This window comes from Ammodytes marinus, assembly GCF_949987685.1.
Source record: "Ammodytes marinus genome assembly, chromosome: 22".
In the NCBI taxonomy this organism is placed as follows: Eukaryota; Metazoa; Chordata; class Actinopteri; order Uranoscopiformes; family Ammodytidae; genus Ammodytes; species Ammodytes marinus.
The window spans coordinates 7,150,950-7,167,075 of record NC_137226.1 but is presented as its reverse complement, the minus strand read 5'-3'; the positions used below and the strand labels follow the sequence as shown (position 1 = coordinate 7,167,075).

Here is a 16,126-nt window from a genome sequence, read left to right as displayed (position 1 = left end):
AAGAAATTTCCTTGCTCGATCATCGCTAGAATTATCGAGCAATTATCGATTAATCATTAACTTTTTCTATAGGCTATATTAAAATTCCCGTTGGTAGAAAATACAAAATGCAGCATGTTTTTATCAATGACATCTTTATTCCAACAATAATGTATAGGCCAACAATAATACAAGACAGTTAACTTGAAGACCTACCTACAACTGTTTAACAGTTTTAAAATAATAAATACAGGCATTATAGGTTGTAGGCATATGCGGCGCTCGTAAAGGCCGAACAATGCGCTTACAGGCGCTCTTAAAGGTTTGGAAACGCTTCAACAAGACTAAATCTGTATTCCAATTACTATAAGTAGCCTACTATCGGCCAACAATAATCAAACAAGGCAGTACAAGTGGGCATTAAACTGTATAACTGTTTTGAAAAAAAAGGGGAAAAAAAGGCCGACATAGCTATGCCTATAGGCTGCAGCCGGCGCTCGGAAAGGCTCGCAACAAAAAGATGAGCCACACATTTAGAAACAATTGCATGAACTAGCCTATCTAAAAGCAATACCTTAGTGAACATATATAAGGCTGACCTTGTTGCTAAAATGTCACAGTTTTGACAAAATGTAACGACTCTAAGAGGCACCAAGCCGAAAGAAAAGCGGAGCGAGAGACAACACATTAAGAAAAAAAAGAGCGACGTACATACGGTGGTGACTGTCCCCACTGTCCATAGCATACAGTACCTCCAGCCTACATATTTTTGTTTAGGAATATAAGCATGTTAACATGCTCGGGGGTCAGACGCGAACGCAGCCTTGTAACTGTCAGTCCAGCAGCAGAAAACACCCGCTCTGACGGGACCGAAGTTGCGGGGATGCAGAGGTATTGTCGCGCCAACTTTGACAGCCTGGGGAACCTTCTTCCTTTCACTTTACACCAGTCGGTAGGGTTGCAATCCAGGGGTGGGGGAGGGGGGGTATCCCTCAGAAAGTTATTAACCTCTGTGTCAATGCCAGTGTCCAGTATAGTGGAGTATTGCTCCCCGAGGAGTAGTACCATATTGCGGAAGCCTGTGTGGCGGCGGCTCCAGTGTTTGCGCTCCCTTCGTCCGCGTGCCGCCCAGCCTGCTCGATAGCCTCCTGGCCTGTCTCCACTGCCTCTCCCAGTTCAACTAATTTCGCATGTGTACAGTGCACGTCTCCGTTTTTTACATTAGAAATAATACAACATTGTGCCCTGGTGGTTAGATTTGTTATTTCTTCCACATAGTGATATTCAATTAAATGCTTCAAGACTCACAGTATGCAATACAACGTCCTTTTGATCGATAACAATATAAATTGATCGACACATTTCTTAACGAGCAATTATCGAGCATCGATTAATTATGCCCATCCCTAGCAGAGAGGGAATGAAACAACCACGGGTCAGATTCAAACCCATGTCTGCTGTCAGGCCTGAGCCTCTAGGATACTGACTATTGAAGTTAGATCAGTTTTGTTTATAAAAATACTTAAGATTCACTGTGTCACAAAAGCACACTGATGTGTTTTCATTTTCATTGTGTCCTGTACAGTTAGTACAAGAGTGAATTGGATTTGTTATTTTGATGTTATGGCAGCTGCAGCAGTGTTTGATCATTTGCCAAAACCAAAAAAAGGAAGAAAAATAGTAAAGGAAGTTGTGAATGAAATAGTTTTGACTTCATTTGTCTGTACAATTATCACTATATTGTGCTGTTATGTTTGACAAGGCAACTTGTTTATGGAATATTGCAATATATCGTGATATATCAAGATACGCAATATATCGTGATATATCGTGATATATCGTATCGTGACCAGTGTATTGTGATACGTATCGTATCGTGAAGTCCTTGACGATACCCAGCCCTATATATAGTGTAAGCTAATTCCCTGCTAGCTCCAGTTGTATTGTGCTAAGTGCTAATAAGTGAGATCAATGTCAGATCTTTAGCAGCTGTTATATAGCATTTTTCAAAGAAGCAAAAAATACACTTGCATTGAGTAACTCAGGTATTTCTAAATCCATGGTGACTTTCATGAAATGCTTCTGAGAAATCTTTGAAAGTGAAGTGATGCTATAGCAAAATTATAATTTAAGAGAGTTGTGTATATTTGAAACATGTAAAGTTACAACCAATGTAAAAATACAGATGTGCTGTAAACTTTGGAATTATTTTAGTACCGAGTTGAAATTGCGTTGCGCTCAGCTGAGTTTCAAAAAAGCCTTAAAATGTAAAATAATGAAGGGTTACGATGGAAAATTCTGTTGGATACTGTGGATATTCTGGGTTATCTTGTTAAAGACAGACACACATTGTTGAATATTTTCCTTATACTTAATGAGCAAAAAAAAAAGGATTCATTCCTTAATGTTGGTGCTCGCGGATATCCATTCACACCCCTGTGAGAAAGGAAACCCAGACGTAAGAGCTGGGAAAAAGGCTCTTATCCTCTTCAGCTTTCTCTTAACAAGTATAATACCGGGCAGAAGAATTGTGAAATAACCTATTTTTGTCCAAGAGGGTTGTTATTTGTTTTTCTGAAAGCTTTCTTGCGCCACACCATCTAAGATCAAGCTCATGCAGAAATAATTCTCTTAGAATCACGAAAAATTATTTTCTCTACTTAACATTAGTAAACTAATGTCAAACAGAGCAGCTTTGGGATGTATGGCTAATATGGGCTTTCTGCGGTCCCTGGCCCTTAAAGCAGGTCATTGGTAGATTGGACACCCTTTAAACATATCCATTCACAAGAAGTAGATACTTAGTTTGATTTTTCACTGTTTATTGTAATTAGTCGTCATCACTGTACCCGTTATATGAACTCAAATATTCTAGGTATTTTTTTTAACAAATGTACTTCTATAAAAAACACATCCCAGGTAGATGATAATATATCAGATACATTTTACTAACTTTAACGTTATATTGCGTAACTTCTGTCGCCCCCATGAGGAATTCTGAGTAACTGCAACAACACTGTCACCGCATCTACATGAGCAAAGCCTTGAGTGATCTAGCATGGATTATACCTTCTGCTGTACAGGTTTTTCTTAGCGGTAGAATCAACAACTGAAACATTTCATAGACCCTTCTTCGGATTTTTCAAAGCTCCAGCACCAACGTCAGGGCAGCCCCCTGACACCCACCAATTTGTAAATGCTGCCAAACTGAGAAATACAGTGATAGTTTTGTGGAGCGTTTAGGCTTATTAAATTTTGTGTCAACAGGTTTGGCAATGGCTTTCATGTAACCGACATTCCTTTATATAAAAAAGTTACACACTGTAGTTTTAACGCTTTTAAAACCATGAAGTGGTCTCTATTACATATTAGAAAATCTTAAAACAGTCAAATAAATGGTCTAATTTCATGTTGTATTCAGTTCAGTCATATTAAAAACCCATGAGTGAAGGTCCCCGTTTAGTTTTTCTCCTTCGTGACCCTCTGGCAACCATTTCTCTTAAAAAAATTATTTCAAACAGAACCCACGCCCAACCCAATCTAGTGAAACCATTTGGGACTGTTGTTTATAATGTACGCAGCTGCACGGCCCTTCTGTAAATTTGCTGTAAGCACATGTTTAATCAAGGCAGCAGCTTTTAAAGATATTGACACATGGGTTTGACTAGTCTAGATTTTGTGTGCATCACTTTCTCACTGCACAGCCAAAGCTATCCTTGTCGTTACACCTACATACTGCCAGGAATTTGAACTCGGGTAAGATGTATTTTGCTTGAAGAAATAAAGGGGAAAAAAAGCAGTCGGCTGACAAATGTGACAATTCAGACCACCTCCCTTTGCACAGAGCTTGCTTCCTGAAAGAAATATATACCGGAGAGAGAGGGAGCGAGAGAGAGAAAGAGAGGGGGGGCAGTCTGGAATGAAAACACTGAGAGAGTAATGTTAATCATCGATACATACAGTCGGCCCGCAGCGACAACCAACATCCAAAATGTCTTGGCCAAAATACTGAATATATAAATCATCAGTAAAAGTCATCTCAGCAATTTACTTTCCCTTCAATAATTGTTTCATCTAATACAGAGGCTTATCTGACGCTTCACAAAACAAACGTTAAAAAGATTATTCCATCTCATTTAATCATATTCTAGCCTCCGTTTTATTCGACTGTATGTTATTCAGGGCCCATTTTGTACTTGTCTTGAACCTTTAGGCAGAATGCTAAATAGAGAAGTTTTCTCTAAGGGGGACCTGAGCGCCCGCTGACATGTCACTCCGCCTGACATTCCTGGTGCTCCCTAGGGCTATCAAGAGGGAGTTTTTTATCACTTTCAAAATGGAGGAAAAGATGTTGGAATATATCTGTCCATCATTCAAGTTAAGTCCCTATGGTTACTGTCAATCTGCCCAGTGCCCAAGGAAGTGTCAGTACTGACCCGCCCACGCAGCATCTTACAATTTTTCGCTGGTGAGGCGAAAAAACTTGTGCAAAGTAGGAATTTGACTGTACTAACCTTTACAAAAGCCTGACATTATTCCAGCCTGTTTTGATTTGAGCCCTGTTAGAGCCCGAAATGTAACAACAACCCGAAATGTAAGAAAATGGTCGATAATGTAACAAAATGCTGGGCCTAAAAAGTAATAACTTTTGCCCATAACTTAACACCTTACTTAATTATGGAACAGGCAGAATATTGTTCTCCTAATGGTTTAATAATATAAGGGGGGGGGGGGGATTTGTGTATGATCACTTTGAGCCTTGAATTACATTAAAACTAATGAAGGAATGAATGATACACTCTAAATTACAGCAATTTAGTACATAAATGATTGACTCACTCAATAATGTAACATAATTATTACAGTATTAGGAGAAAGATATTTTTCCCGCTCCATAATGTAATAAGTTGTTTGCATTATGGGCAAAAAGTTTTGTTTGTGCTCAGCATTTTGTCAAATTATCGACCAGTTATTACATTTCGGGCTATTAGAGGCCGAGCTATTACTAAAGAATGTAGAGCTTTTACAATGCATAGTGACTGCCAAAAATGTGGGTGATGGACGTCTTGGTAGATTGGCTTTTAACTAAGGCAAACATTTCTCATTGATAGCGCTTCCTGTAAAGCTCGACGAGTGATGGGGAAAGGACCACATGTCATTGATAAATTGACACAATTGAGTCAAGGAAAGGGATTCTTGTCAGAGGAGTTCTGTTTTTGGCTCTTCAAGATGGTTGAATTCAATTTTAAGACTGAAGTGTTTGCCAAGACCTGTGCCATTTCAAACGCTGCCTTTCATTTTGTTTAAAGCTATTGTCTAATCCATTATGTGTGGTTAAGTTGTTTAAAAGTGTTCAGGTGATCCTTGACAATTGGTAGACCATTACAATAACACATGTCCATGACATATTTATAATTTGATGATAGTTTATTGCCAGTTTTAGATTTTTTTAAATCGTTTATCTGAGTACATCAATCAAAGTGTGCTCAAACAATAACCTGTTATGGACATACAGTATTTGCCATCCGTCTGTCAAGGGCTGAAGTGAAATATCACTTCTCATACTAAAGTTGGGTATCATAAAACTTGATCTACAGCTTGCATTTGCACATTGTTGTCTGTTTGAATGTATCTTAATAGCGAGGGAATTGGACATTATTGATTTTACATTGAGTAAACATAAACAACCTAAACGCTTAAGTAGCCTTTATGTCACATCAACAGATCCTCTGGTTGTTTTCAAGGTGCAATGTAATGACAAAATATTTAAGTACAAGAATGTCCAAATCGTAGAGACCTACTGCAAGCAAACTACTTACTCTTAATGGGACAGCTGCAGTATGCAGAATTGTAAAAAGAAAAGAGTATGCGATTTGGAACCTAGGGTATAATCAATCTGAGATACAACTTCTTGATATGGCTTTTTGGTCCACAAATAAAGTTAATTAAATTTAATCAAATTAAATTAAATTTAATTTAATTTAAGGCAACCTGTATTTGGATTACCCACTATAATGCAGCAGTCCGCATTCTTTTCAGGTTATAATTGGACTCACCTTTCAGTCTGTAACGTGACTTTGGAGGGCTCAACGTTGGGGTTTTCCCATTCCATCTGTGGACAGTGCATGAAGTAACAGAGGGTGTAGAGCGCTTCAGGCTCCCAGTGCACCGTAGAGGGGGTCTTCTGGTGGACCGGGGTCCCGTTGCTGGGGTTCTTTATGTGTAGTGGCTGGAGGGTGTGCATGGCCCTGGACACCAAATCACCTGGAAGATCAAATCATATGTGAGAACAAGTGCATTGATTTTACCAACACAATGCGATACAAATATGAACATTATAATATTTTTCCAGAATCCCCAATGAAAAACCCTCTAAAAGCTATAATGCGTAACTTCTGTCGCTGCATTGGCTTTATCAACTTTGTGTCAACTCGTTTGGCGATGGCTTGAACGCAACCGACATTCATTCACATGAAAAAGTTATGCACTAAATCTTTGATATTAACCTATTATTTCAAGCTGTGTCTTTATGCAGCAGAAGCATGGAAAAAAAGAAAAGTCAGGAATGTTTACAATTGAAGCTTTCTTACACCTGAGAAGGTATGAATTTTAAACTCTCAATAAATTCAATACCTTTGTACAACACTGAAGCAGCGCTGACATTTAAATGGTCATACATACTGATTTAGGATTTTGGCAACTTCACAGCCCTCTAATCGATGAGGTCATTAGTGATGCATTTAAGAATAACGATGTTGCTGTGAGCGGGGGAAAATACTGCAGTGGTGAGTCGGAAGGGTCGATTCCTCAGACGAAAAAATTCAAAACATCCCCATTGATAATTTATTTTGGTACGGTTTCAGGCTTATATATGATGGACATGCCACTGGGTTTGGACAGATAACAACTAGGGCTGTCAAGCGATTAAAAAAAAAAATCTAATTAATTACAGGCTCTGTGATTAATTAATCTAAATTAATCACATTCTTATATGACACTTTTATGCCTGTTTATAAACAACTGTAGGCCTATAGGCTACCGTTAGTTTCTCTCTCTCTCTCTCTCTCTCTCTCTCTGTCTCTCGTAACTTCTGTCTCCTCCCCTCAGCCAGGCTTCTACATTAAATACATTTAGGAACTACTAGCGCCGAAAAAAAACACAAAAAAACAAGCAGGCTAAATGACGCACACACACACACACACACAAAGGAGGAAAAAAGACAGGCATATGCTAGAAAGAGTGAGAGGGGGCGGGTGTCCGTTTAGACGATCGCAACTAGCAAACAAAAGTGAGACACAGAGGAAGATTGAGAGATATGCCTACTGTTTTGAACTAGGGCTGCAAATAACGATTATTTTGATAATCAATTAATCTGTCAATTATTTTCTCGACTAATCGATTATTAATCGATTAGTGTTTTGGTCCGTAAAATGTCAGAAAATGGTGAAAACTGTTGATCAATTTTCCAAAGCCCATGTTGACGTCCTCAAATGTATTGTTATGTCCAAAACACACAAATATTTCTGTTTACTGTCATAATAGGATTAAAGAAACCAGAAAATATTCACATTTGAGAAGCTGAAATCAGAAAATTTGGACATTTTTTATTAAAAAATAACTCAAAACGATTAATCAATTATCAAAATAGTTGGCGATTATTTTAATAATCGATTAATAATCGATTCGTCGATTAATCGTTGCAGCTCTATTTTGAACCTACATTGGCCGCGTTTCCCAGAATCGATCGTTCTTTGGGGCCAAAGAAGGGTCGAAAGAAGGGTTCGCCAAAGAACGAGCGTTAAGATACGGGTGTTTCCCAGATGGCTTCTTTGGTGCCTTCTTTGGAGAACGCGTAAGACGAAGCGAAAGAAGTACTTTGGTGGGAGCTGTCCACCGCGGTCGTGCTGAAACTGAATAAATCGATGCCAGGCGAATCGATCACCCACCTCTTTATCAGCGCATAAGTCACACACAGCGCCCCGTGGTCACCCCCACACAGGTGGAATTAGGCTACGCATGTATCGTGTGTGTGTGGGGGTGTGTGGGTGTGTGTGTGTGTGTGTGTGGGGGGGGGGAGGGTGGCAACAAGTGTATCCAAGTAGTAATCAAGCCCATTAGCGCATATATACCCCGTGGATATGGCACACACGTGAGAGTGGAAGAAAGCGGCAGCAAAAGAAACAAGCGGGCACCGTCGTTTACCGCGGAGGAGATGGGCGTCTTAGTGGACGAGGTCTGGCAGCACCGGGCAGTTTTATTCGGGGGAACAAGGGGCAAAAAGAACATCACGGTGAAGAACCGTGTTAGGCAGGCCATAGCCGAAAATATGTCCCCCTCCAGCCCATGTGGCCTGTGTGACTGGCGTGCTGTGAGGAAGAAGTGGCAGGAGTTCCAGAACCAAACAAAAAGGAAGAGTGCGAAGGTTTCACTAATCAATCTCCCTTCGTTGCAGGTGATGCAGACGCCCAGTAAAGACAGCGCGGAGTAACCCCTCCCCCATATGGTTTCAATAAACTACTTTGGTTTCCTTTTCAACCATGTATTGTGTGGATCATTTTGCATTGAAATGAGAGTGTCAAACCTATAGCAACAAAAAGTCCCAGGCAATTTGTAATTTATCTAAGCGTAGGTTAATGACGTGTGCGTATAGTGCGCCCTTTCAACAGCATTCCAGTGCCAGACTTTCAGGTAAAGCACCCGGACACTGCAGCAATACTCATAGTGTGCAGGACGTTACATGTAGCCTACATCTGCTGGTTCTGTTTATTTATTTCAGCCTTCAGGCCTGAGAGTTATATGGGTGATGTGGTGGTTGTGGGTTTATGGTTTAGTGATCAGTGCTTGGTGACTGGTGGTAAAGGGGTAGGGGCTGGGGGTTGTTGGACCTCAGAAGAGGTTGATATGTTCTTAAAAACGCAGCGCAGCCAGAAGCTGCATCTCCGGGCTGGAGGGAAAATTGCATGTGTGTGGAGACACCAGTGATCAGCCGTTGGATCTCCGCACGGCCGGGGCAGTCGGTACTTTGCCTGGACGGCCCGGTCTGATAGCACGTCCAGTGGGGAGAAGTGCCGACGCACGTATGCATCTATGTAAACCGTCTGGCTTCGTGCACGGCGAGGCTGTTGTATTGCAGCCATGGTTTCTCACACGCGCGGACTTTGGCAACGCCTTTATAGCAGGTGGAGCCGCTCTGGATGAGGTTCAGCTGAGTTCAATTAAATCTGTTTCCTTGATATCTGTCAAATGCCACAGGGTTGTGGATGCTTTTTTATGTGTAGTACTATAAACTCACATGTGTGTGGAAAACGTAAACGTGTAATTCATTAAAACATTTTTTTCTCTACTATTAGTTTATGTTTATTGCGCCAGGTCCGCATTGAACATTGTTTTATTATTTTCGAAAAGTGGAGGAAATAAATTTCCCTGACGCGGCATGATCACTGACGATTTGGTCGCTAAGAAGGTTGAAAGAGTGGGTCAGCGCCGTCGTACAGTTCCATCTTAGTGAAAGTACTACTTTCGCTAAGAAGGAATCTGGGAAACGCATTCTTCTTTCACAGCGTTCTTAAGAGCGCTCCAAAGTAGTACTTTGCCCAAAGAGGCTCTTAACGATTCTGGGAAACGCGGCCATTGTTAATTAGGCACCCACTAAATCAATAATGCACAGACACTGCGGAGAATAACACAAGACGTATTCCTACCTTCATGCTTATTTGCCCGGAGCAGCCCATAACACATCCAGAGCCCTCGGCTCCCCCCTTCCCCTGCTTCTTTCTTTACTCTTTAATCCCGTGCGGGTCGTGTCCGCAAGATACAGGTGCAGCTCCGCTATCGTCTCACCTCTTTTGCACCGGGTCAAAGGGCAATATAGAAGTGCGATTAATCTGCGTACATTTTTTTAATCGCGTTAATTATTCTGTGATTAATTAATCGAAATTAACGTGTTAATTTGACAGCCCTAATAACAACATAGCATCAATCTGGTGAGTTCATGCATTCTCTTCGTGGATACATGAGTAATGTTTGAATAAAACATTAGGTTTAAAAAGTCTGCAGCAATGAGCTGCAGTGCAACAGCAAGACATGTTGCAGCACAACAAACACACACACACACACACACACACACACACACACACACACACACACACACACACACACACACACACACACACACACACACTCACACTGTTAATCTGATCCGTGTTTGATTGTTTATTCCAAAAACACACAGTCTGAGGAAAGGCAGCGTGTCTTAACACGTCATTCTTAGACAGAATAACACGCTGAGTTTGCGCCGAAAGGTTCTCCATCTGTCAGACTATAGGCCCCTGACAGAGTTCACAGGCAGTCACATGTAAACAGACACAGCACCGTTTGCACTCGCGCTCCAGGGGGCCTCATAGGCAGCTATTGAGAAAGAATTACATACTGTATGTCAACCAGCCAAATCCTGCCCTATTTTCTCGCATGCGTTGAACCGACTGAAGATGTGTATCGGGATAAGATTCCTATCTCCAGGAATGACATGCCAGAAATACATAATTAAATGTCAGATATGTACAGCAGGGTGGCCGGTCCTGAAGTTGCTGTGAGCACAGACAAAAGGAATAACGAATGTTGTGCTACAGTTGCCATTGATTATGGGGAACCACACAGTATGGTAAAGGTAATGTTGTAGTTAGGCTAAAGGTACAGTGTGTAGAATTGATTGGCATCTTTCAGAACAGACTTGGTAGAATTTGATTAGTTACCAGCATTTGTCCCTAAAGAACACTGTAGCTTATGTTAAATATCCCAAAGGAAGGGGATAGCAAGGGAGCATTTCAATGAATCTAGGACTCTGGCAGTTACAAAAACAATACAGTGAGTTATTGGCTGTATAAGAGGAGAATTTTAAGAGACAAAAAAGTGCTCGACTTCTTGTAATTGCAGGTACTGTAGTGCTGTAACGATAAGTTAATGTATTAACAACAGATGATTCTCATTATTAAATCAAACTAGATTCCAATATGTTTTTGTAATTTTTCCAACTTTTCATTCTGAGAAAGAATGCACTGATTTAATGATTTTTTCTGTTCAATATAATTTTGCAATATCTTTGGCTTTGAACTGCTGACCAGACAAAAAGACACAGCTTAATATGTCATCTTGGCCTGTTTTATATGTTATATCCAGTGTTTTGTAAAAAAGAAAATCAATACTTGACTCATTGCTGGCAGCCCTAGACACGAGGTATGAATTTGATATGTTTGCACTGGCTCCCTGAACTGTGCCACAGTGTGCAGCTTGCTTGGTACTCAGTAGCATTTAACTTGAAATGAGGATATATTCAGCATAGAAAACCTTTCTGACTTGAGGTATTCAGGGTGTCCCCAGGCTACTCAGTGTGAGTTTATGCAGTGTGCTACTGGCCTGCATATTAAAAGAAGGAGCGAGACTTGAATTAAGATTAGGAGATACAGTAAAATGGACTTTAATATTTATTTACATAACACATTTCCAGCTCAATGTGTAACAATATGAACAATCCCTGAAACAGACAACAGAGAATCACAAACTCCAACAAATGACAACACTCCCTCTGGGTTTGCAGGGCTTACCACTTTTAAATAATGAAATAATAGACAAAATGTAGTCTTGATTTAAAGCTAAAGTGCGTAACTTCTGTTGCCCCCATGAGGAATTCTGAGTAATTACAACAACACTGTCGGCACATCTAAATGAGGTAAGTCTTTGGTGATCACGCATGGTTTTTTATTCGTTCTGCTGTACGTTAAGGTTTTTTCTTAGCAGTAGAATCATCAACTTAAACATTTCTTGGGTGCTTCTTGGGAATGTCGAGGGGTGACACCAGTTTGTTTACGCTGCTAATACTGAGAAGTACAGAGATAGCTTTGTGGAACTGATAGGCTTAATCACCTTTGTTCCAAATTGTTTTGGCGATGGCTTGATTTTAACCAACATTCATTTATATGAAAAAGTTACGCACTATGGCTTTAAAACATAGCTGTCTGTCTGAGCTCAAAGCATAAAAGGCTGATCATAAAGCTTTTTTCTCTACCTTCAATAATTGTTCCTGTGACTTTGGTCTAGTCAGCAGGACAACATTTGCTCCCGTCTCATCCCTGTAATTATCAAACCGAAAAGACTCCTATGGGGAACGTGCTTCAACTCATTTGAATTGATCACATGGGACAGCTTAGTGTCCTCCTTTTCTCACAGCTAAATTCTTCCCCACATCGGAAAGACTCATTACAGAGGCGAAACTTTGTTCCCTAATCCCCGAGAAGAAATTGGTGAAACAGCAAAGGGTCCAAAAGCTCCCCACTGCTATTATGAGCTGACAGCCTTTTCAATTCTGTCATACAGCAGCTATACACAACCTGCAATGACCTTGTCTTTTTTTCTACATTTCATAACGAGTGCATAAGAACAAATGTAAGTGTAGCTCATTCAATTAAAGGAAAGAAAACAAAAAAATATAACCCATCTTTTATTTTTCACTTCTACAGGGACAGCGCACATTTTAAAAAACAATTTCAGCAGAGTGTAGCGTGTAGCTAATTTGCATCTGTAGTCCCTGGGCAGGAAGATATACAAATACGATATACAAATTACATTAATATTTCACAATCACTATGAAGAACTATGATGAGTCCACAAAATAATTATTCAGACTTCAGCATCTAAAGCCGACCAACAACTAAGGATTGAATGGTTGTTTTATTTCCCCCACTGTCAGGTTAAGGCTTATCTGTTTAAGTTAGGATTGCTTTCATAACATACCGCACCTCTAGGTATGCACTTTTTTTTTATGTATAACTGTACTCCTCTGCCACGGCAACAATAAAGCACAATGTAATTATGTTTTCGTAACTAAGCCACAGGGAATGTGGTTTGATTTATGGTTACTGGACTATAGTGTGGTTACTGTTCTGTGCTGAAAGAGAATAAATTGACTGTGATAGGTTTCTAAACACAATAGATATAAGGTTAAAGCCCACAATTATTTTTAAAATAAATAGTTAGGAGTCCAATCATAGGCTTTGGAAAGTAATTAAATGCTTGATTATATTTTAAGTCCCTCAATGGTGCCAATATCACCCAGTTTACATGTTCTACCTGGTTTCTACTAATACATAAATCAGCATATATCACGTTAATGTGAATATGCTTATGTAATCCGGCACTAGCATCAGTAGAGTGCAATGGGTCGTGCCTTGCTGTATGAGGGAATTATTCACATTAATGATGCAAAGTTTGAATCCTTCCCAAGAAACTTTAAAACCCAGAAGTTATGTACTGAGACTTTAGTAGGGCATGCACTTTTCCTTCTGCCTGCAGCACATAATGTTCTTGTCAGGATATAGGGACAAGGTTTTTCTGGACGGAGTGCACACTCACCGTTAAAGCTATAGTGCGTTACTTTTGAATATATATGAATGTCGGTTACGTTCAAGCCATTGCCAAATGAGTTGACACAAAGTTGATTATGCCCATCAGCTCAACAAAACATTCTCTTTTTTTTTCTCAGTATGGCAGCGTTTACAAACTGCTGTCGGTCGCCCCCTGACACTGGCACAGGAGCTCAGAAAAATCCCAGGAAGTGCCCAAGTAATGTTTCAATTAATTAAATCTAATTTTGTTTTGTTTTTGCAAACATATATCAGTTTTTTTGCCAACTTTTCACCCATCGATGTGGTACACAACCAGAGAAGAAGCAGTGGAAATTATTAATGGAAGTTCTGAAGCATTTGGGTGAAAATCCAGACAGAAACTGGTCTCCTGCAGCTACTCAGCATAAAGGCCCTTCTGGGAAGCAGAGAGCTGGAATCCATCACCAGGAAAGTTTTTAATGATAATGAGATTGATGAGACGCTCGGCAGCGTTTGGTATCGTTTAATCTTTCAACAGGCTCGATGCACACTACACTCCGGAACAGCAAACTTAAATGTTATGTCACAATGTACCCACACATCCGGATTACGTTGACAAAAAAACTTAAGCTTGAGGGGGTAAATTTAAAACATAGATCAGGTCAAGAGTTTATTTTAGTTCTGTATGGCATAAGTATTAATAGACAGGCCATCTGAAACAACAGGAGTATGCATGGGAAAAAATATGAAAATAAAGACTATGCTTTTTCTGTCAAGTGAAAATGCCTCTATAGTTATTCATGATGATGAACAGAAGTAGCCTATCAGTCAGAGCTTTGAGGAAATGCCAGGTGCAAAACAAACAGTCCAAAAGTACAAATATATGATATATTTATATGTGAATATGTATTCCTTCAGGCTTGATTATAGAAGTGCAATTGGCAAATACATTTTGGAACTATTCCGAATGTTTAGTGAAGTTTTTTCTGTGTCATCATAAAACTAAAGGATTTTTGTTACTGCCATAAACAGTAAACAAAACAAATATTGTTTTTATTTAACTCACATGCTGTTACAATCTTTCACCTTGAAAGCAAGCAGAGATGAAAAAAGGTTTTTGGATCTTTTAGTAAAAGCTGAAAGAAGCAATAAGCCACAACAATGAACAATCTATGTTCTCCTGCCCTGTCCATAACTGTTGAAAGTGTGTAACAAGAAACCATTGCATGTTATCACACCCATTTACCTTCCAGTTCAGCTCAGGCCTTATAGGTGTTAAACCAGACATATTTGAAAAATTAAAAAAAAACATACACTTAACCTTACACTTAAACAGATGTCAATTAAGTGTTTTTTTAGAGCACATTGCACCCAACTAAAATAATAGTCCGCAAACTGTAATGCCTGTAATTCAAGTAGACAAAGTGACCTAAGATTACTATGGCGTGACAACTGTTGTGTCCCCCCTAACTTAAGGCCAAGATGGAAGATTCCTCAGCTGTCCTCTGACACACTGTCATGGCCGATAGTTCCCCCGAGGGGCCGAACAGAGGACATTTAATCATGACTCGGTAATACGACCGACTCACAGCTCTCTGCCTCTGGGGCACATTAGCGATTCCATGGCAACTATTACTCACAGTCAATTACAGCACATGTCATCATCAACACAGAGCTATACCAGATACTTTTACCAGCGCCGCTAAAGTGGGAATTCATATAAAATCTACATAGGAGTGGCCTTACAAATTTGTATATACATGGCTGTCATGCCAGAAATTCACTTGTTGGAAGACGAAGAAGAAGTACTAAAGAGTAAATAGCTAAATACATCTTTACCACTTATCACTTGATATTGTGGAAAGACTTGATACAGTTGTGGATGATGCCATCTTTAGTAACTAACTTTTTGTCTTTGAAAGGCCAACATAGCTTCTCTAATTCTCCCAAATGAAGGGGTTAGCAATTAGGGAGCGTTGCACTCTTGAATCTCTCCACTAAGTTCCGCTAAATACAAGTTATGATACCACACACTGTGCCTTTAAGACTGTATATTTATGTTCTCAGCTTGATGGTTTTCTAATACAAACTTACACTTTTATAGTAACATGGCTAGGATGTAAAAAGAGGTTTGGTGACTATTTGCAGTACTGGGAAATAACCTGCTGGGCCATTCGACATGTGTGCCAGTGACAAGCCAAACAGGGAAGAAACAAAAGGGTAAAAATATATCCAAATGTGTTTTTTCTAATCCTTTCCACCGACAGCCAGGCTCCGTGGAAGGAAGAGAGGGAGGGTTGTTCACCACAGGACCACTGATCCATCGTCTACCTTTTTAAACACGCAACCCGTAGTAACGCGACAGATTGTTTGTGTTCTGAATAAACATGGGGAAAGCAGCATGCCACCATTTGCAAAAGGTGGGTCTGAAAAAAACACCCTAACAGATAGCAAATAAGTGCCTTGCTACAAATGCTGCACAGTAATTCATTCATAGTGAAGCAACCAGACAAAATCAGTGCAGCACCAGCCATGTTTCAGCCATTCTACTGCCTTAAAGTGCGGCTCAAAGTATCCCACAATGCTCACATGGTATGCCTACACGAATGACTAAACTAGAGAGTACAAAAGTTGAACTATAATAAAGGAACTTTTTGCTTAAATAATGGAGGATTTAATGGCACACGTAGAGCAAAATCAAGGATGAAAAATATTACCATTTACCCACACAAATAATTCATAATGTTGAAGCCCCATTAATCAATACTTTT

General features: G+C 39.8%; 1 protein-coding gene across 1 annotated transcript in view; it reads right to left on the bottom strand.

Annotated features, from left to right (window-relative positions):
* Positions 1-16,126, bottom strand: part of btbd11a (BTB (POZ) domain containing 11a) — a gene marked incomplete at both ends in the record, with an annotated part of 190,793 nt that overhangs the window by 22,608 nt on the left and 152,059 nt on the right. Inside the window, one exon of the mRNA XM_080050896.1 lies at positions 6,036-6,243. Within this exon, the coding sequence (XP_079907022.1) occupies positions 6,036-6,243 (208 nt within the window). The remainder of the gene's footprint in view (positions 1-6,035; positions 6,244-16,126) is intronic.